We start from the raw sequence: 23,773 nt of genomic DNA on the forward strand, positions 1-23,773 counted from the left end.
GTTTGTGTATTGTATGACATCACGCCACATCATCAGCTGTGGACTGTATGACATCACGCCACATCATCAGCTGTGGACTCTGTGATGTCAGAGTGATGCGTCACACGTCGACCGCACGTGTGACGTGCGGTCGACCGCACGTGTGACCGACGGACGGCCGGTTGAGGTTTTCATAGTAAACTGCTCCCTGACGGTCGCAATCACACCACATGTGTACACAAACCTTTGTGTACGTTGCTGTGGCAACAGTCTGTTGTTGCTGGTCTGTTAGTGTACGTTAGCAACCACCTTAGCAACCATGGTTTTACCCTAGCAACCAACTGTTTACCCTAGCAACCAACTGTTTACCATAGCAACCATGTTTTTTTACCCTAGCAACCAACTGTTTACCATAGCAACCAGATACGCAGAGCAGGGATCTCCATATATGGGCATAAACAGGTGACATCACACTGATGTCAGATACTCAGAGCAGGGATTTCTCCATAATATATGGGCATAAAAGGGATTCTGTTAGGGATCTCCATATATGGGCATAAAAGGGATTCTGTTAGGGATCTCCATATATGGGCATACAAGGGATTCTGTTAGGGATCTCCATATATGGGCATAAAAGGGATTCTGTTAGGGATCTCCATATATGGGCATAAAAGGGATTCTGTTAGGGATCTCCATATATGGGCATAAAAGGGATTCTGTTAGGGATCTCCATATATGGGCATAAAAGGGATTCTGTTAGGAATCTCCATATATGGGCATAAAAGGGATTCTGTTAGCTGTTAGTGATCTCCATGTGGGCATAAAAGGGATGCTGTTAGGGATCTCCATATATGGGCATAAAAGGGATTCTGTTAGGGATCTCCATATATGGGCATGAAAGGGATTCTGTTAGGGATCTCCATATATGGGCATAAAAGGGATTGTATCCCAGATGATGCCCTGTTAGGAGATCCACACTAACAGAATCCATATATGGTCCTACCGACAGCTGCTATAAGCCAACCCTGGCGATAAGGTCTGAGTCGAAGAAATGCTTCTTTCCTGGCAAGAATTGCCCATTTATACTGTAGGGCTCGTTTGTGTATTGTATGACATCACGCCACATCATCGGCTGAGGACTGTGTGATGTCATCATATCTCCATATATGGAGACATAAGTTGCTCATGCCCAAATATGGGCTGGTGAGGTCAGACTTAGTGTGATGCGTAGGTTATCTCCATATATGGAGATTCAACTTCAATGAGTAACCATGGCAAACTGTCAACTGCCCGTATGTCTTGATAATTGGTAAAACAAACTTTTGGCCTATTTGTGGAGATAAGCGACCAACGGTCGCTTATCTCCCGATTAGGGAGTCTTACTGGTATTAACCACTTGAACCCCAGTGTCCATATTCGGAGAACTTTAGCCAAAAATAGCAGATCTACAAGCTCACAATGCCTCGCACTGCGAGGCGTTGTGAGCTTGTAGATCGGCTATTTTTGGCAAAGAGCTTTGATGTAGAGGGGAAAAAGAGCAGACAAAGTACAGAGTGAAAGGTCAAGTTTATTAAGTATTGACGGTTCAAGAGGTTAAATATCTGAAAACACAAATTGGCATGAATCCAAAATACACGATGATCGTGCTGTCAAACGATGATGAAATCTATGAACAGGTTGTGGGGGTCCTTGCTTCATCTCTCTCTCAACTAAGGGGTCCCTGGCCTGAAAACAATATAGAGCTATTTAACACTGTTACTGAACAAACACTCTATAGCAATGATTACTGTCACAATATAGAGCTATTTAACACTACTGAACAAACACTCTATAGCGATGATTACTGTCACAATATAGAGCTATTTAACACTGTTACTGAACAAACACTCTATAGCAGGGGTCTTCAACGTTTTCAGGCCGGGGACCCCCAAACTGATGGGGAGATGAAGCAGGGACCCCCTACCACCTCGTAGGGTGGGGGGGTCGGGGCTACGACATATTTTTTATTTTAAACATGTACAAGTTACAGCGAGCAGGGTGGGCCGTACCACTATACCATTTCTAAACATACTACTTATTAAATGTCAATAATATCAACAATCTGTCAATTGCATAGTAATCATGTATTCAAGCTATTCAAAATGGATAGAATCATGATTTATTTTTTAACATAAATGTGAAAAAAAAAAACATTTTTTGAAATGTTTTTTTTTTTCTTTTTTTTTTTAAGCAATAATTTCGCGGACCCCCTGCAGTACCTCCGCGGACCCCCTAGGGGTCGCGGACCCCCTGTTGAAGACCCCTGCTCTATAGCAATGATTACTGTCACAATATAGAGCTATTTAACACTGTTACTGAACAAACACTCTATAGCAATGATTACTGTCACAATATAGAGCTATTTAACACTGTTACTGAACAAACACTCTATAGCAATGATTAGCTATTTAACACTGTTACTGAACAAACACTCTATAGCAATGATTACTGTCACAAAATAGAGCTATTTAACACTGTTACTGAACAAACACTCTATAGCAATGATTACTGTCACAATATAGAGCTATTTAACACTGTTACTGAACAAACACTCTATAGCAATGATTACTGTCACAATATAGAGCTATTTAACACTGTTACTGAACCAGTAAGACTCCCTAATCGGGAGATAAGCGACCGTTGGTCGCTTATCTCCACAATCCAATTATTACACTCTATGTGAACATTTACATCAACAAATCCCAAGTACTGGTTTTTAGGGGTGTAACGAAGGCTCTCAATTGCGCTCAAGACATACGGGCAGTTGACAGTTTGCCATGGTTACTCATTGAAGTTGAATCTCCATATATGGAGATAACCTACGCATCACACTAAGTCTGACCTCACCAGCCCATATTTGGGCATGAGCAACTTATGTCTCCATATATGGAGATATGATGACATCACACAGTCCTCAGCCGATGATGTGGCGTGATGTCATACAATACACAAACGAGCCCTACAGTATAAAGGGGCAATTCTTGCCAGGAAAGAAGCATTTCTTCGACTCAGACCTTATTGCCAGGGTTGGCTTATAGCTGAGATAACATGGTAAAAAACATGGTTGCTATGGTAAACAGTTGGTTGCTAGGGTAAAAAAATGGTTGCTATGGTAAACAGTTGGTTGCTAGGGTAAAAAATATGGTTGCTATGGTAAACAGTTGGTTGCTAGGGTAAACAGTTGGTTGCTAGGGTAAAACCATGGTTGCTAAGGTGGTTGCTAACGTACACTAACAGACCAGCAACAACAGACTGTTGCCACAGCAACGTACACAAAGGTTTGTGTACACATGTGGTGTGATGTCATACTGATGCGGAGATATGAGCAGGGCAAAGGTGTGACGTGTGACGTGTGACGTGTGACCGACCGACCGACGGACGGCCGGTGGAGGTTTTGATACTAAACTGCGACCTACGGCCACAAACAGACCAGCAACAACAGACTGTTGCCACAGCAACGTACACCAGTAAGACTCCCTAATCGGGAGATAAGCGACCAAGCGACCAAGCGACCAACGGATATATGAGCAGGGCAAAGGTGTGACGTGTGACGTGTGACCGACCGACCGACGGACGGCCGGTGGAGGTTTTGATACTAAACTGCGACCTACGGCCGCAACAAACACTCTATAGCAATGATTACTGTCACAATATAGAGCTATTTAACACTGTTACTGAACAAACACTCTATAGCAACTAGAAAATATTGTTCCTTCAAAACAATTGTGGGCTCGCTTCAAGCCAGAAAACAATGGCTATAAAAGTACAACATGTCAAGATCGCAGGCAGTGCTCTCTTTGACGTTACTGACGCAATCGGACGCTGCATGCATGATTTGAGGCATTTTGTTCCAAAAATGTGTTATGCAAAAGTTGACCCGCTGGTGGCGCTATAACAGGCCAATGTGAGAAGAGTGGCATCTGTTCCTTGACCTAGTGGGAATGTGCTTGCAAGATTTCACACACATCGCAGGCTGTGTTCGTGATTTGAGGTGTTTTGGTCACTTTATCGCTGCTTGCAGCTATATATATATATTTTTTTTTTTGTGTGCACTTCATAGGCATGTTAGATAAAGGTCCTTAGATTGTGTGTAGAATGTTTCATGCAAATTGCAAAAAAAAATCCTAGAATAAAAACGGGTTTAAGAGTTTCACAAACTGCTCAAAACTAGCCCTTACCCGTTCAAAGATATGAGCTCCGAAATGATGTGCAGTGTGTGGGTTATGGGATGTGAACTGTGCACACAGTATATGAGGGATGGAAAGTAACTTTAACTGGTGCTTGCATGCTAATATGTAGGAGCATCAATGTAAGAAATACCCGTTCCATTTAACGCCTACAGAGATACTGTGTACCGATCTGCATGATTTTTGGACAACATCTGTAACAGGGCCAGAACCCCCCCCCCGCCCGTCCGCCCGTCCGCCCGCCTGCACACACACACACACTCCCCCCCCCCCCCCCCCCCCGTGTGTGTGTGTGTGTGTGTGTGTGGGTTTGTGTGTGATTGTGCATGGCCTGAACAACAGCGCCCCTCCCTTAACATGTGTGGTCACAAAAGGTACTGTAGGCTAAATAGATATAGATACACCATAAAAATGCTAATATACAGCATATGATTTGTGAAAGTGACAAACGGGCTTCACAGTTATGTCAGGTGTGTTCATATGCTATTGGTGATGCGATTTCAGATCAATTGCTCCAGCCACTGAGGAGAAACGCTGTGACAGACAGACACTCAGACAGACAGACAGACAGACAGACAGACAGACAGACAGACAGACAGACAGACAGACAGACAGACAGACAGACAGACAGACAGACACTCACTCACTCACTCACTCACTCACTCACTCACTCAGACAGACAGACATTCGCAAAATTATATGTTTGATGATATAGCGCCCCCCTTTGGCCAATTGGGGTAAGATTGGTTTTAGTGATATTTGGAATAACACTCTACATCTTTGCCAAATGCCATGAATATGTTACTTTGCATGTATGATTTAGAGGCAGAAGAATAATTTGCATAAAACTGCAATATTCATTGAATTTATTAAAAAAGCATGTGTCAATTTAAAAAAAATCCGATCTGACAGATCTTTAGATATTGGTCCAAAGTTCACGTAAAAAAAGTGTTGTGCACGTGACGCGAAAATTCCAGAATAAAAGTGGGTTTAAGTGTTTTACAAACTGCTCAAAATGGCGGAAAATCTAAGGGCGGAGCTTACTTAACTCTTACTACGCTTTGAACGTTCCCGTTCGCCCCATTTTTTACAGAACCTCGATGCCAATTGTACGTTCTTTGGCTCGTTCTTTTGTACCTTGGTTTGATGTCTGTAAGCTGATGAGGGGTCCCGCCACTGTGTACTGTAATCACATTTTCCGCGGTGATGGTGTAAAAAATCCATTATGCGTTAACATCAACAGAGACCAGTTCACTTCCTTGTTGATTTCCTCTGGCCCGGAGGCTCTGTGGCCAGTGACTGGTGTGAATGTACGGCAACACATAACAGGCAAATTCACATTCATTCTTGCATGACGCCGCCCTCTGCTGCCTGGCAGACCAAAGTGCACTATTGCACAATAAAAAAAAAAATAATAATAATAATAAAAAAAATGTCTATCTATCTACTATAACGTCGCAAAGGTAAGCCGCTTTTTGATGGCACCAGACCCAATAAATAAATAAATAATCTGGCAGTAGGAGAGTTAACAAAGACACAGAAGTCTTCCGCTCGAGTCAAAGCACGCGTGTAAGCAAGTTGCATGACTTCAAACGAGTCATGACTTATGCCCGTTTGAAGTTTGAATTTTCAGACGCTTCGTATAGCGCCCCCCTTTGGCCGATTGGAATAAGATTGGTTTCAGTGATATTTTGACTAACCCTCTACATCTTTGCCAAATGCCATGAACGTGTAACTTTGCATGTATGATTTAGAGGCCGAAGAATAATTTGCATAAAACCGCAATATTTATTGAATTATTAAAAAATCATTATTTAACGTACAAACTTCTCACCACATAGCCTGTGTAGATATAGGTTCAAACTTCATGTGAAAAAAGTTTCATGCGCGTAACGCGAAAATCCCAGGAGGAGATAGATTTTTACTGTTTTTCATATAATTCCAAATTGTGGGAGATCTAAAGGTCAGAGGTCAAAAGTCAGAGGGTAAAAGTTGTTTGGCATGAGGAGACGCATACGTGTATACGGGTTTCATGGCTGTACCTCAAACACAGCACGAGCTATATCTGTTCAAAGTTTGCACTTTCGAAGGCTTCCTACAGCGCCACCATTTGGCCGATTGCTGTATAAAGTAATAGCACACGTCGCCACTGTAAGCTGAACACATTGATGTTTTTCTTTTCATTTTCTCACTAAGTATGTAGGAGTTGAAAGGTGCCAAAGTATTGAGGAGAACTTACTAGATAACTAGAATTGACAGAGTAAATTTTTACAAGTGTGTGTCGTCTGTGTTTCGTTTTGAGAGGGTCGGTCGCCCTGAAATTACGTTTTGCGCGTTTGTGACGCTCCCTAGGGGTCGAAGTGGAAATGCTTTTGGGGATCTGTTGAGTATGCCACCCGCGACCTGTGGTTAAAATTCAGTGTTGACTCGACCTTTTGCTTGTGATTTATGGCTATTTTTTGCCAAACGGGCCCCTCCCACTAAATTTGGCTGCCCCTTACGAACGAACGGTATTGACTATCAAAATATCCCTTGAGTATGTTCATTGCATGGGTTCATAGATCATGTGTACCCATTTTTGTGACTTTTGACGAAAATATGTGGGAAAAGGAGCAAAAAGTGTGTTTTGGAGAAAATTCAAAATGGCGGAAAATCTATCCTGACGCAAATGGGCGGGGCCTATATGGGGAGATGCGTCTGGACCCAAGGAATCCAGGGAAAAAATAATTTTAATTTTCCGACCTACGGTTCAAGAGTTACGAGGCAAGTGGGCCGTTATAGCGCCACCATGAGGCCGAGTGGAAATGCTTTTGGGGATTCGTTGAGTTTCCCCCCCCCCCGACCTGTGGTTGAAATTCAGTGTTGACTGGACCTTTTGTTTGTGATTTATGGCTATGTTTTGCCAAACGGGCCCCTCCCGCTAACTTTAGAAGCGAGTTACGAACGAACGGTATGGACTATCGAAATATCCCTTGAGTATGTTTATTGCATGGGTTCATAGATCATGTGTACCGCTTTTTGTGACATTTGAAGAAAATGTGTAGGAAAAGGAGCAAAAAGTGTGTTTTGGAGAAAATTCAAGATGGCAGAAAATCTATCCTGGCGCAAATGGGCGTGGCCTATATCGGGAGATGCGTCTCGACCCAAGGAATCCAGGGAAAAAATAATTTAAATTTTCCGATCTACGGTTCAAGAGTTACGGGGCAAAACGTAAAGTTGGCCGTTATAGCGCCACCATGAGGCCGAGTGATGTAATTATTTTTCTACTCATTCTTACAATCATTATGAATCTCCTCTCCGAGGTTTGAAACTGTAGCTCCTATGCTTTGCGAGAAAAAAATACTTGAATGTGATTTCTTGCATTGTCCCATTATAAGTCAATGGGGACAATTAAGCGTTGTTTTTTGCCGATTACGTCGCCATTGTAAGGCGGATCGGAACGAAAGGTAATAGCACACCATTCCCGACCGAGCCGCACGTTTTGAGGTATGTATTGCGGGGGTGGCGTAAATGGTGCGGGACTAGTAGCGTGCCAAACTTTGGGGAATCGTATGGACAGACTTAAATATATAAATATGAGCGAGTACAATAAGTGTTTTGCCATTGCATGGCAGGCACACTTAATAAATAATGACAATATCTAAAGTGTGCTCGCCTTACAGGCGAGCCCACAATAATGACAATATCTAAAGTGTGCTCGCCTTACAGGCGAGCACACAATGATTACTGTCACAATATAGAGCTATTTAACACTGTTACTGAACAAACACTCTATAGCAATGATTACTGTCACAATATAGAGCTATTTAACACTGTTACTGAACAAACACTCTATAGCGATGATGACTGTCACAATATCAGTGGTGTAAAGTAAATAAGTACATTTACTCAAGTACTGTACTTGAGTACAAATTCAAGGTACTTTCACTTTACTGGAGTATTTCCAATTTTCTATATTTTAACTCCACTACATCTCAGAGGATAATATTGTACTTTAACTCCACGACAATTATATGTAGATTTTAGAACACTTACTGTACACACAGTAAACCACTTCAGTCCTATTTAAATGTTGGCTATTTGAAAGTAACCAATCTTTTACTCAAGTAATTTCTTTATACCAGACTTTTACTTGTAACTGAGTATTTCTCCATTGCAGTGTTGATACTTTTATTTAAGTAAAAAGAGTACTGTTTCCACCACTGCACATTATAGAGCTATTTAACACTGTTACTGAACAAACTCTATATAGCAATGATGTATCTCTCTCTCTGTCTCACACACACGCACGCACGCACGCACGCACGCACGCACGCACGCACACACACACACACACACACACACACACACACACACACACACACACACACACACACACACACACAGGAGGCGTCCCCTGGATCCTGACAGAAGGCTTTGATGAAGGCGTAGGGAGATGTGTAGGAGAGGCGGTGAGGGGCATCAAGGTCGGTGCGGTGGCGATCTCTCCCTGGGCCGTTGTATACAACAGAGAACATTTGGTCGGCCCTGAGGTATTGACACACAAACACTGTTTACACATTCCTCCATCTAATTAATCATCTTCATAGAATGATCATTCTTGCTACAGTAACTCTACTATATGTACATCACATTATTAACTGTACTGTACCATACTGTACTCTACTACTGTAATTATGACAAATATAAATAACATAATTATTTATATTTGTCATAATCACAGTAGTAGAGCTGTGGCTGTATGTATAAATATGTGTATATTTGTATATATGGTCAGGCGCGCAGATCCACTAAAAGCATAGAAGGGGACTAATCCGCGCGCGCGCTTCCGTGCGTGTGCGCGCGCGCGCTTCGCCCGATTTCGTTTTTTTTGCGTGCAGAGATTGGTTTTCGGGCGGTTTTCCCCCCCTCATTTTCCTTCAGATACGGGCCTTAACGGTTTTATGATGTATTATTTATTTACTTTTCAAGTTATCACTACTGCAATAACCAACACAACCAAAGCTTACATGAAAAAACACTTCATCAGAAAGTCACAACTTAGGGAAAAAGTAAATAGTTACCATTGTTGCTTGTTGGTCAACTTGGTCCTCCCGAAATGTACAGTTCTAGTTCTGTAGCAACTTGGGACAGGTTGTGAGGTCGGTATCCATTTAATTCCAATAAATGTACATAGCGTCAAATGTCATTGTCCAGATCCAGAAACAAGAAACAGGCAAAACCAAACCTTTGGAATTCCAAAAGAGCAATTACTTTTATTAATATGCGACGTCCACAGTCAGTAGTTGTGCTTTAGTCCATTCCAGCTGTCCAATGAAAAAATCATGCTGTCCTTCCTCCAAACATGCTTCCACACCACAGCCAAAACCAAGTCGCCACATTATGATGTCATCACTCACTCCGAGTCAACTGTAAACTGCTATACAGGCTGCGACCGCGTATTTCCCGGTGAACCTAAGCGCAATGGTGGGGGCTTGGGAGTGTGGGGAACACGCACCACTCAGGGCACTGGACCGAACCATTTGGGGATTTTAGACGGGGGGGGGGGGGGGGGGTTTCAAACATTTGCGCCCCTGTATATGGTGTATGTATACATTACTATTTAACTAACTTCCAGATATGTGTTCCTGTTTTTTTGCTGTTTTTGTTTGTTTTTCTTTTTTTCTTTTTTTTTCTTGACTGCTTTCTTTGCGTTTTTGGCATAAAACAAATGTAACAAGGGTTGGCAAAATAAGCCATGGGCTTCAGCCTAACCCTTTCTGGTCAAAATGAAATAAATATAAATGAAATGAAATGATATTGTAAATCAAAGTGAAAATTACCAAATAACACTATTACTACTACTATTGTATGTACTGATATTAAATGTCCTGTTTATTATGTTACTGCTACTCTCTAATAATAATAAATACTGAGATTACAATGTGATATCATTGTTTTTGATAGGGGTGGGCAATATAATCGATATGGCAATACATCGCGATAGTTTATTTGCCAATACTGTATCGATACTTGAGGCTGTAGTATCGCGATACTTTGAGGAAAATAAAATCTGTTCCCATGCATAGGAACCAATGGTAGAAGTCTGGTCCTGACACTCTGCTGCCTCTAGATCAGGGGTTCCCAAACTGTTTTGTCTCAGGACACCCCATAAATATTTTTTTTTATCCGAGGCACCCCTACATTATAATTTTCACTCCCAGCACGCAGCACCTTATATTTATAGCATATTGTCGTTGTCGGGTGGAAACCGTGTATGTCCAAAACCGTTCGTTTTGTATTTATCATCTATAAAATATACTAAACTAGTGAAAACAGCAGATCTACAAGTGTGTGCTTGTAGATCGTCTGTTTTCACTAGTTTTGTGCGACAGTCTTGTATGATGAAGCAGGGCTTTACCTTACCAAAAGACGTACACATTTGAAACTTGGAGATACGAGGTTTCTGCCCGACAGTGACAATATTTTAGTGATTATTTTGCAAGGAAAACGTTGAGATAATAGCCATTTTGGTTAGAACTGACTGAAAATAACGTTGTACTTCAAGTTTAAAATTATACTAAGTATTTAAATCCCAAATATTATCAAATGATCTCGCGGCACCCGTGGACTGCCGTCGCGGCACCCCAGGGTGCCCCGTCACCCACTTTGAAAACCCCTGCTCTAGATGTCGCTGTACTATAGTAGCTACTTCCCCTTCCCATGGTTCAGTGAGTGAGGTCTCTCGAGAAAATGGATCTGAACGAGAAAAACAACAACATAAGAGCAGCGTTTTCAGCTTTTAAAGCTGATATATATCGCAATAGTATCGCATCGCAAAGATTTGCAATATATCGTGATACTATTGCATCGTGACCCAAGTATCATGATTGCGAGATTCTTGCCAATATCCACCCCTAGTTTTTGACAATGTGAATTTTTAGTTTAGTAAATATTGACCCCTTTTTGAATTAAATATACTCACAACTTCCTGTGTAGGATCCATATGGAGTCATATGGACCCCCCCCCCCCCCCCCCCCCTTTTGGAATGACCAGAAACACCTGGATAACAACAGTGCTACTAGTAATGTCTACCATTACATAACTACATACATTAATAGATGTAATTCCTGTTCTCTTCCATCTCAGGGCAGAACTGTTCGTTGTTCTGTTAAGAACAAAACCAGTGCCTCCTGTTGTCTGGAGAAGAACCATGATGTCTTCCTGATGGTGGATGATGGGAGAGAAGGTCACAGAGGAGGAGAGAAGAACTTCTGGGTCAAGTTCGAGGAACAAATCTCCACACGACACATCGAGGGTAAGAGATGGTGGATGTTGATGATTTGTTTTTAGTGGACTTAACGCCTGTATCAAAAGGTGAATTAAAAGTAGTAAAATAGCAGAAACTATAATAGTTTATCTGTAGTTGTTTTTGTGTTGAACTTCTGCTAGACAACAGCTATTGATTGTTTTCTGGAGTGATTATTCCATCTACTGTAGGACTTTGGGACTGAGTTACTAGGGCCCAAAGTGGACGGGCCTTAATTATTTTATACTTTAGCTATTGAAAAATAGCAGATATACAAGCTGACAACGTGGCACCGAGTGCCGCGCTGCAAGTTTGTAGATCTGCTATTTTTTGAAAAGTCGTGAAAATGTGAGCAAATCTTTGAATATATATGTTATGTTTTTGTTTTTTTCACCAAAAAATTGCTTCTGGGGGGTGTCCCTGGAACTAAATATTTAGAGATGGGGGTCCATGGCCAAATACATATACTTTTGGCAGTCCTTCGCATGAAAAGGTTTGAGCACCACTGACATAGAAACATGGAAGGATTTTAAATATTCAAAGATTTGCACAAATGTTCAAGATTTTTCAAAAATAGCAGATCTACAAGCTCACAGCACGGCACAAGCTGTGAGCTTGTATATCTGCTATTTTTCAATAGTTAAAGCACAAAATAATGCGTTCACAGTCTAAATGGGTTAAACCCCCTCCCCTAAGAAGAACATTCATGGGGGGCCCGCAGTGGCCGACCCCGTTGACCACGGTCAAGATTTCAGACTCAACTGGCGGTCGGCGGGGCGGGCGGGTTATCGCCTGCTCTTATTTGCCTTTCTTAATAAGAGTAGGCCTATAAGAAGAATATAACGGTTTGAATACACTTGAATTGAGCATGAGCGAGTGAGTTTTAAAATGCGCCAGAGAGGAGGTTTCTCCTCCGCTCCTTGGTGTGAGGACCGTCCCAATTCCGCTCCTGTTGGGGCCGCAAACCACATTTGCCAACATTTGCGCCTCGCAGACACTCGACGCTGACACAGTCAGACACACAATGTGAGCAGAGCAGAATGCACAAACAATTCAGCAAGTGTCGCTGATCAGGATTTCACTTAAATGTCTCTGTCATCCACACAAGTCTGTTTATAAATAGCCTTTTGTGTCAGTTAAATTATATCACCAACCAGCCAGGATACAATTTGAAACGGTGAGACGGATTTTTGACTGAATGAACCACACTCACCTCGAGTCGCCCCATCTCTCATCTCCAATCTGGTGATTAATCAATAACCAACAGGATTTAATATTGTCTGTCTTTTGCTTGTCTTTTGCTGTCTGTTGAAACACCATTCTTACCCCGACGATGCCCCTGATTTAGCTGCGATTTAACTTTTGAAAAGTTGTGAAAATGTGAGCAAATCTATTAATATGTTTTTTTTTTTTTTTTTTTTTTGACAAATTTGCTTCTAGGGGGGGTCCCTGGAACGAAATATTTTGAGATGGGGGTCCATGGCCAAATACATATAATTTTAGCAGTCCTTCACATGAAAAGGTTTGAGCAACACTGACATAGAAACATAGGTTTAAAAAAAAAAAAAAAACTTAGAAGGATTTTAAATATTCAAAGACTTGCACAAATGTTCAAGATTTTTCAAAAATAGCAGATCTACAAGCTCACAGCGCGGGACTCGGTACCGCGCTGTGGTTTGCTATTTTTCAATAGTTAAAGCACAAAAGAATGCATAATAATGCATTCCCAGTCTAAATGGGTTAAACCCCCTCCCCCTATGAAGAACATTCAGGGGGGGGGGGGGGGGGGGGGGGGGGTGCTTGCAGTAAATCCTTGTACCCAGGGCCCAGAATCTGGTGTGACACCCCTGGGCATGATATTTCAAAATAAAGGTTTTTCCATCCCGGGTCCGTTACAATGAAGGAGGAGTTCATTTCTCAGTTGAGTTATGATTAATAAAATTGTAATTTTATTTTCTTACAGACAGCAGCAGCATTACCATTCCTGTCCTCTGCATGCTCATATCAGGAGAGTTATCCATGCTGGAGGTACAATCACTGCTTCTTAATACTATAAAACATTCATCCAATATCCTTTACATTACAATGACTGTATACCGTATAACTTCACTTTTATGTCATAGCTGCTTATTTATGTCTGTCTGTCTGTCTGTCTGTCTGTCTGTCTGTCTGTCTGTCTGTCTGTCTGTCTGTCTCTCTCTCTCTCTCTCTCTCTCTCTCTCTCTTTGTCTTTCTCTCTCTCTCTCTCTCTCTCTCTCTCTCTCTCTCTCTCTCTCTCTCATCAGAGGGTGGATCTGTCTCTGAAGAGCGCCACACCCTGGTTGGTGCTGTCAGGTTCAGGAGGTGTGGCTGACCTCTTGATTGACATCTTGGAGAACCAATCACCTGCCTCTGCTGCTGCTGATCTTGTTAGAGTGACAGAACTGGTCCAGAAACACTTCCCTTCTGAAGCCCTGACAGATCAACTTGTTGAACAGGTAAGAGCAGTGATGAGGCTGAACCTGTAGCCAATCAGGGAGATTATTATTGGAAATCAGAGCAGAGCCTGGTGGCTTGTCACGTGAAGCGGTAATCTGAATATTTAGTTGTCATTGACATTGAGGATGAAGATACAAGGACACATGACAATAAAAGGAAGATAATTGCAGGAAGTGACCAAGAAGAGAACGTTGTTATTGGGATGGTAGCAGATAAACACATTGATGGCATCTTCAGAGATCCACATGCTGTGGGGGGATGGTCAGAATAGTGATCAAATGGATAAAGCTCTGGACATTCATGGGTTTGGAGAGTGTGAAGGCTTTTCAACTTGTAACTCAAAGCAGGAAGTAATATGTGGTGTACATTTCACACCAAGTTGACAACTTGACGTGTATGCAGAACGGTCCACGTCCCGCAAAGCATTGTGGGAAATGGATTAGTTTTTTTTAAGAGACTTTGAAGATGCACGTGTGATGCAGAACGCATCTGTGGGAACGCGGCCTCGGTGCGACAGGGAGTTTATTCCACAGTTTGAGGGCCAGGAGGGCAAACTGTCTAGGATGAGTGGATTTTTGACCAGCATCCCTGTGTTGGCTGATCTGAGTGAACGCGTGGGGTTGTAGGGGTTGATCAGGTTTTGGAGGTATGGAGGAGCCATACCTTTGGCTGCTTTGAAGGTCAGCATCAGTGTTTTGTATTCTATGCTTAAGTGCACATGCTGGGAGACCAGTGAGGAGAGAGTTACAATAGTCAAGTTTTGATATGACAGATGTCTGGATGAGGAGCTGGGCTGACTCCTGGGTGAGGAAGGGTCTGATTTTACGGATGTTATAGAGTGTGAACCTACAGGACCGGGTGACTGATGCAACGTGTGCTCTGAATGATAGCTGGCTGTCCAGGACCACACCAAGTTTTCTAGCAGTTGGAACCGAAGTCACCAATGCATTATCTATAGAAATAGTGAGATCTTGCGTTTGGGTTCAGCTTGAGGTGGTGGTCTGAGTGAATGGATCGGGTCGGCGAGTGGTGACTGTGTGCAGCCTGTGTGCATCCGTGTGCGTTTTGTGTACTCGCAAGTGCGCGCACGGGTGCCCTGCACACTCAGTGGTTTACTGGTGTCACTTAAAAATCGTCATTCATTTTCCCCATAGACTTTTACAAAAATATTTACCAGTAAGACTCCCTAATCGGGAGATAAGCGACCGTAGGATAGGGCAAAAATGTGTTTTTCCAAAATCTTCCTGATCCATGTTGATGACATGAGTGTAGACATGCTGTGTAGTGATTTTCTTGATTTTAGGGCAAAATCTGTAGGAGCAGTGTCCAAAAATGTGTTTTTAAAAATCGGCCTGAAGGTGGCGCTATATGGGACAGATAGCCATCCAGGATGGCAGTGAATCATGACCATACAACCTTGATCCTATGTGAAAATATATTTTAATATTAAATTATACTACATTTAAAAACTACCCTTTGTTTAGCGATTTTTCAAACTGTTCTTTTCATAGAAACAAAGGTTGTATGGTCATGATTCACTGCCATCCTGGATGGCTTGGTTCTAGGCTTAACATAATTGTAATAAATATTTTTATAAAAGTCTATGGGGACAAACATGACAGGTGGATTTTTTTGCAAGGCAGCTTTCATCTTAACTACGTTGTTTTTTGCCACATTTCTTTTCATTTCCCCACGTTCTGTCTTTTGGCCCACTCTGTGGTTTAGACCAGGGGTCTTCAACGTTTTCAGGCCAGGGACCCCCAAACTGATGGGGAGATGGAGCAGGGACCCCCTACCTCCAACATGCATGTACAAGTGGCCGTACCACTGCCATTTATAAACATACCTTATTAACTGAGAACCAATGTCAATACTATCAATCTATCACTAAGAATCTGTCAATTGCACAATAATCATGTTTACAAGCTATTCCAAAGAGACAGAATTATGTTTTTTTTTTCTCTAACAATTTTGGGGCCCCCTGCAGTATCCCCGCGGACCCCCTAGGGGTCACGGACCCCCTGTTGAAGACCCCTGGTTTAGACTATAGGGACTAGCTAGGGATGGGGACGGTAACCGCGATACTGCTGTATCGCGGTATACCGCGGCCTACCGCGGTGTCAGGGTCCTTACCGCGGTAAAAAAAGAGGCTATTTTTTATTGAGAACGAGCGAGTTTTAAAACGGGGGACAAACGAGGACCACATGCACTCCATGCCGCTCTGCTCTGGGCCGCCTGCCACATGTTTGGAAGCTCGGGCTTTTACGTCAGATTCGGAGACACAGACCTGCACTGCACTGGGCAGCAGCCTCGTAGTCTGCTATTGGAGCAGCGTTAACTTTCTCTATAATCCACACGACACAAGTATGTTTATTATACATACATTGTGGCAGTTTCTTTTTTATTCATACGGGCGGTGCGCGAGCCGCGAGGACTAAAACCGAAAATGAAACTAGCTTTTACTTTTTCCACCACGTTGCCGACTTGAATTGCAGGAGCGCGTTGTGCCCTGTCGGTGATTTTACTACCTTTTGTGTCAAGTCTTGCAACTAAAACATGTCACTCAATCAATACGATTTGAGACGTGAGTTTACACAATCACTGTACACGATCTACCCGTCTCTCATCTGGTTGTTGTTCACACACCGCGTAGTGTGTCTGAAAAGCCCCAGTAGCCTACGTTACCCGACAGTGCACCGATCTACAAGCTCAGAATGCGTCGCGGATGCGACGTGTTGTGAGCTTGTAGATCTGCTCCTTTCAAAGCCAGACCCGCTGTACTGCATGGGGAGGTAGACTATAACTCGGGCAGTCGGACTGTGGAGCGGCGAATTTTGGGAAGATGATGGCAATATTTTGGCTTATCATCGCACCTTAATTAATAGATATGGGGATGCGGTAATTACCACAATACCGTCGGTAATGGGAAGACGATAACCGCGATAACAAAATGTCCATACCGCCCCGACCCTGCTTGTAGCTCTGCTTAGTGACTTCATGCACTGCCTCTCCCTGCATGTTGACGTGCGTAGCAATCTCTTCAGCCTGCCTGACCGTCTGTACAGTGAGTCTGAGATAATGTCAAATCTTGCATCAATTGCAGCTTACATGAGACTTCTTTGTCCAGCATCCCAACGACAATCCGGTCCTGGATATTCTCTCCTCGGATCGCGTTAAAGTCTCATTGTTCACTGTTCAGACAGGTCATATAAAGCCCTTATGAAGCTCTCTGCTTTCTCCCCCGGCTTCTGAACACGCTGGTGACAACAACATTAGCGTGGGAAGTTGGGGTGCTGGGGGGCGCTCCCCTTTCCCCAGGAGCTGCCGCCTCTGCCCCCCCCCCCCCCCCCCCCACCCTTGTTCAAAGCAGTTGTCCTCAAAACCACTCGTGATTATGCTCCGTCCCGCGACAGCGTCGCGCGCAGTGAACAGCTGAAAACAACAGACCTCCAAGCTCACAACGGTCGCATCTGCAACGTGAGCTTGTATATCAGCTGTTTTCGGGCGCAATGCCGTTGCGGGGGTGAAGTATATGTGGAGCGTCACTTCCCAGTCACCAGTCAACACAGAGAGGAGGTTGAATGAACTGAAAGCAGTGCTCCCCTAAACAACAGGTTTGGGGGTCTGTTGGGAACCGAATGATTATTTTAATTCATTTGATTAATGTTGGTAAACAAGAAATCTGTCTATATATCCTGCTGGTAGGCTGGTCACAATTATTACATAATCTTCACAATTATTTGACAAAATCACAAGTATTCTTTTCTTCCGCTTGATGAACGTTATTGTCCAATGTGTTCATTCTGAGGTCCGTGAACGGTGCTCGTCGGCTCGTTCGCGCAGGCGTCCGCGGTCGCCCGAGTCTCGTCTTTCTTTGCCTTCACATTGAAGCGTTGTGTGTGAATCTCCTCCTCGTTATGTCTCCCAAGTAAAGCCTGACTATACTTCGTTGTACAGTATGACGTGTGTTGCATGCCAAAAATAGCTGATCTGCAAGCTCACAACACGTCACATTCACAAGATGTTGTGAGCTTGTAGATCAGCCATTTTAACCATGCGGAAACATACAGGATGTGCGTGACGGTTAGAAACTTCTGCCTTCACAATAATGGTGAGTAAAGAATGGGCACCTAAACATTATGGGCATGTTTAAAAATAAAATGCAAAATAAAAATAACTAAGTTACCGGTAGTTAATTTTGGGGAACCATTAACTTTAGTTCAAAATGTGGAATTATGAATCATGAAATTAACTAGTTCATTTTAGAATGTTGTGAACTTGAATTAGAACTAGTTCATGTATAGGAAGTGAACTATACTTATTTTCTATGGATTACACAACCCATGAAGCCTTTTTGTTTTCATCACATTCCTAAGACAATAAAGGAGGAGAAGTCTCCAGTAGAAGACTTTTGTAGTCTCCAAGCCCCCAGAACGGCTTGTAAATATTGAAGCGGCTGCCCTACTGGCCAAAGCTGGAACTTCAGGCGGGGTGAAACATACAAGCACGAGCATAAGAGCGCGCAGCTGGGGTCTACAATAGGGTTCAATGGACGTTGACGTCGTTCGTGACGTCATTACGTCTCGACGTCAAACATTTTGGCACATAGGTATGTGCCAATTTCCCCCAGAATGCACCTGGATTCAGCTACTTCTGCATGCTTCAAAACGCCACTGAGCACTTGCATTGAAATGAATTGCTGGGGGCGGGGCTGTTCAGTCTCTATTTAATATATATGTTACAGTCAGTTTGGGTAACTCAGTCAGATTGTGGTAAGAGCGCTTGTTTTGTCGTTCACCACACACCAATCACCACCAGATGGCGACAACAGCCATTCACTAGTGTAGGCGCTGGCGTCACTCTCTCTTTCTTTATTTACTAGCCTAGCTCGGCAGTGTTTAGCCATTAGCTTACTATGCCTTACTCTAACCCTAACCCTAACCTTAACCTCAGTAAAACTATGCCTAACCCTAACCCTAACCCTAACCCTAACCTCCGTGGGGTGAGGCGCTATCATTCCTGCCGACGCTACGTTGTTGTGGCTCAAAGCGACCGCTTGTTGCGCCCCGCGCCGCACGACGAGTGCTCCGTTTTCTCTATCTGACTGTTTCTCTATCTAACCGTGACATATATACTCTATGGTAGTCTCCTACCAGAGACATTAGCATCGTTATCGGCTCAGGAATACGACAAAAAATAAATAAATCTCCATTTTGAGTGAACTACTCCTTTAGATGGTGTTGGATGCAGTCAGGAGATTCCTGGACGTGGTGGATGTTAGAGGAGAGGACATTAAACTGAGAGAGGGATTCCCAGCAACTCATACAAATGGGACATGTTGGGAATGGGAATACTGTAACGTTAGTGAGAGCTGTGACATAGTCGCAGCACAGTAAAGATATCAGTAGGGGGCGGTAATGCAATGCACATGGATGCCAACTGCCACAATACCCCAAAAAGAACAAGAAGAAGAGAGTCTTGTTTTCAGATCAATAACAGGGGTCCAGTTATCCAGTGTGGGTACCATTTGGTCTTGCCTGCAATACGGCCGTGGGGGTCCTGCGCTTGCGACTGATGTCACACAATATGATTGGCACTCCGTCTGAACGATGACGTGGCATGTTGTGATTGGCTTTTGGCCGCAGGGTGGCCGTGGTTCAGCCAGGGCTGGGGGACCGCAGCGGGGGTCCGCGAGAGGCGCCACGGGGCCCGGTGGTGGGTCGGGAACCCGTGGTGGGTCGGTGGTGCCTCTCGCGGACCCCTGCTGCGGCCACCCCGGGGTCGGCGGCGAGGAACCCCCGGGGTGGCCGACCGTCAGTCGCAAGTGCAGGACCCCCACGCCCGTATTGCAGGCGAGCCCAAATGGTACCCACACCGGATTTAACATGAAACCAACTAAAAGTAGAATTAAAAGTTCCTATAATTGGCCGCAAGTTGCGCTGTTCTGGTACCAAAAGCAACATGTTCTCCATAGGACTCCATTCATTTCCCCGAACTTTTACATTTGATTTTATTACCTTTATAAACATTGTCATAAATACTTCATGAATGAATGAATGAATGATATTTATATAGCGCTTTTCCAAACACAGTTCCAAAGTGCTTTCCAGACATACTGTATTAAAAACAAGAGCAAACATTAGTAAACTAAAACAAATCAGAATAACATTTAAAAAAAAAGAGAGAGAAATCAAAACAAACATTTAAAACATTTGAAACACCATACCCTTAGGGATAAAGAGGGCACTGACTCTGCTAGCCTAAGATCCAAGGGCAGGTTGTTCCAGAGCAGAGGTGCCCGGGCCACAAAAGCCCGGTCCCCCCACGTGACACAGGAGGTGTTATCCAGGAGGGCCTTATCCAAGGATCTGAGGGTGCGTACAGGTTTATAGGGTTTCAGCAAGTCAGTAATGTAACTGGGGTGTGGTATGTTACCTGCAACACCAGGTCTTATGGGATAAGTCGCTTTAGATTAAAAGCATCTGCTAAATACCTAAACTGTAGACTGTAAACTGATATACAGCTGCGTGTCGTCCGCATAACTTTGAAACTGAATACCATGGTTTCTAATTATGTTGCCAATAGGCAACATGTAAATACTGTAGGGAGCCTAAAATTGAGCCTTGGTGGACTCCACATTTAAAAGGAGCCTGTGAAGATGAGGCCTCCCCAATTACCACGGAAAAAATTCTGTCAAACCACTCTAGTGATCCCTCATTCAGGCCGACCATGTTTTTCAAGCATTCAATTAAAATAAGGTGATCAACCATGTCAAATGCAGAGCTAAGATCTAAAACCCACTGTCCGCATTTAGTAAAAGATCATCTGTAACTTTTAAAAGTGCTTTTTCTGTGCCGTGCAAGGCCCTAAAACCGGATTAAAGACACGATTAAAATTCATAAAATGAATCAGTTGCTTGGACAAGCAACTTCGATAAGAACTGTAGTTTGGAGATGGGTCTAAAATTATTTAAAACTAGGGGATCCAGTGACACTTTAAAAAAAAAAGAGGTTTACTAGGTTAACATTTAATAATTGTCATCATGTCATCTAGGCAGTGAGAAGTGGAGCGCTTTTTTTCTCTTCTTGGCTCCGTCCGGTTTGTGCAGTAGTGGTGAAGGTGGATGGGGGATATGGTCGTTTTATTTTTGAACAAATCAAGCGCTTGCTTTCTCTTGCCTGTGACGTCAACACCCATGCTTGACTGTGCAGCTGAGCGGAGCGCTCAGCAGCCAGTCACAGACGGAGCGGAGAGCTCAAACGGAGGACAGTAAATAAACTTGGCTAGGTTGTCGTTGATATTGATAGTGTGGTGTAGTTGTGGATTGGACTTTTTAATTCGCTTGTATCGCCATGCGGTCGCTATTCTGCATCGATGCGGTGACGTGACATAATCGATTATAGCCTATGTTTGTTGATTTTCCTCAACGGTGATCCGATAGCTTAGCAACATGCTAACGCTAAATTAGCTCTGGTCCATATCGTTAGTGGAGAACTCCACTCTCTAACGCTATGGACCAGAGCAGAGCTAACGCTAAATCAACGCTATCATGCCGTTCCATCTGCCTCTTATTAGACAGAACAGAGATTTCTCGCATTTATTTTAAGATGAGGCAGAGAGAGGGTGAGAGAAAAATGAGGCAGAGTCACAGACAGTTCTGAAAGCGGAGAATACAACAATCATCTGTGGTTTTACAACACTGTTTCCCAAGCACTGGGTTGGGACCCATTTGTGGGTCGCGAAAACATTTTTATGGGTCCCTTAATGTTTGGTTTCCTACATTTAGTTTTGTATAATTTAAAAACATTCAAAAAACATTCTCCCCCAAAAATAATAACATTTAAAGATTTAAAATAAAGAAATATTTTTTCCCCTTATAATTTCATGAATAAATAAAATAAAAATCTAAGAAATTATCTTAGAAAACACTGACCTATTTAAGAAGTAAGATAGAAAATAGCCGATATACAAGCTCACAGCGTGCATTGTGTCTGTCTATGCCTGTCTATTAAAGACAACTGTCTGTAGGCTATATTATATTTATAATTTTCTTCATTATATCTAGATAGAACAATCGGTAGGCAACAAGTCCAATTTTGCTGCATGTATTGTATATGAGTAAGTCACTGTTTTACCCAGTTAGAATCGTGCAAATTCACCCTATCGACCCAAAAAAGGTAAAAAATGTCGTGCCGTGCTATGCGCGGCGAACAATTTTGTACCAAAAAAGTTGTCACCTTTTTCACCTTGGGTCTGTTTGCATGTCTGGATGCGCGGGTCAGGGTTTTTTCATAACCCGCAAAGCCCACAGCCCGCACGGAACGTAACCCGCCCGCCCGCGCCGCAGAACAATATAAAAATCAACGAATCCGCCCGCCCCGCAACCCGCATTTTAAAAAAAAGATGGTCTATCATCTCCACAATAGCTCATCTTTATATACGGCTCTTCTAAGCACCCAAAGTCGCTTTACAGAAAGGTTTACAGTAGCACAGTATTGTCATGGGCTAAATAAACAAACATGTTGTTCAAATTGGGGTTTAGCCTAAAGGACATTCAAAGACGTTCATTCTCTCTAAATCGTGGGGGCATCGTCGGGGTAAGAATGGCGTTTAAGGGTTTATGTCAATGATCTGTTCTGTGCTCACATTGTCTGATGGTGTCAGCAAGCGCAGATGTTGGCAAAATGTGGTTCGCGGCCCCAACAGGAGCGGAATTGGGACGGTCCTCGCACCAAGGAACAGAGGAGAAACCTCGCTCCTCTCTGCTCATATTCAAAACGCATTCAAACGCATTCAAAAAAGCGCATCACTACTGGGTACCATTAAAACAATGATGGCAGACACTCATCATTTTCGCTCTGATGGAAACCAATGGGTCAAGTGATGGTTCCCACTGTCCATATTTTGTATGGTCTATGGTCAATATTCAGCAATGTGAAGGCATGGTTAAAGGCATGGTAAGGCTGGTATGGCATGGTAGTTTGTTTTAAAGAAAAATGTTTTGGCTTATACTTATCCATAATCAGACAAGGTTGTGGATGTATTTGTAGGCTATATTATATTTGTATGTCTCTGTTTGCTGTTTGAATGTGTGTTGAAAGCTTAGTTAACTCCTGGATGTCTGAGATTAAGTTAGCAACTCCTCTAAAACAAATATAAATACTGCCTGTATGCCTGACCACCCATGAGTTTATCCGACTCATTCCAGTGGGAAAATAGCTTTACTAGTTTGAATCCAACATGTGTTGCATCATCATCCGCATGTCATCCTCTCTCTTGCTTCCACTGTGTAGAGTCAAACAGAGCAGAACGTGCTGTAGTGTGTGTGTGTGTGTGTGTGTGTGTGTGTGTGTGTGTGTGTGTGTGTGTGTGTGTGTGTGTGTGTGCGTGTGTGCGTGCGCGCGATGATTAAACTAAACTTTCTGTTTTGCAGAAATGTCCAATGTGCTCATGCTATGACCTTTGACCTTGACCCCCAGGTTCAGAGCATCTACCATAACAGGAAGTTGATAACATTCTACCATGAAGAGAAGGACAGACCAGAAGACTTTGATACAGTCATGATCAAAGCCCTGATGCCAGGTACAATATAGAACAATAATTAATATTATATTTAATAGTCCTTATTTCTGGGAGGTGAAAAACACTGTGGGCTACAACACATTTAGTGCAGGAACAAACACTCAAGTTTTTGAGATACGCCTCCCTGGGGTCGGGGAAAACACACACACACACACACACACGCACGCACGCACGCACGCACGCACGCACGCACGCACGCACACGCACACACACACACAC

At 43.1% G+C, this 23,773-nt stretch overlaps 1 protein-coding gene across 1 annotated transcript; it reads left to right on the forward strand.

Annotated features, from left to right (window-relative positions):
* Positions 1 to 8,707: 8,707 nt before the first annotated feature.
* On the forward strand, positions 8,708 to 23,565 carry LOC308303837 (transient receptor potential cation channel subfamily M member 4-like; the record flags this gene model as incomplete). The annotated part of the gene is made up of 5 exons (XM_080748332.1): positions 8,708 to 8,737; positions 11,335 to 11,503; positions 13,458 to 13,522; positions 13,780 to 13,971; positions 23,452 to 23,565. The coding sequence occupies exons 2-5, from the start codon at positions 11,413 to 11,415 to the stop codon at positions 23,563 to 23,565; spliced, it is 462 nt and encodes a 153-aa protein (XP_080604458.1). The 5' UTR covers positions 8,708 to 8,737; positions 11,335 to 11,412.
* Between the last annotated feature and the right edge of the window lie 208 nt (positions 23,566 to 23,773).

The sequence above is a fragment of the Nannobrachium achirus genome (assembly GCF_963921795.1).
Source record: "Nannobrachium achirus genome assembly, chromosome: 18".
NCBI lineage: Eukaryota > Metazoa > Chordata > Actinopteri > Myctophiformes > Myctophidae > Nannobrachium > Nannobrachium achirus.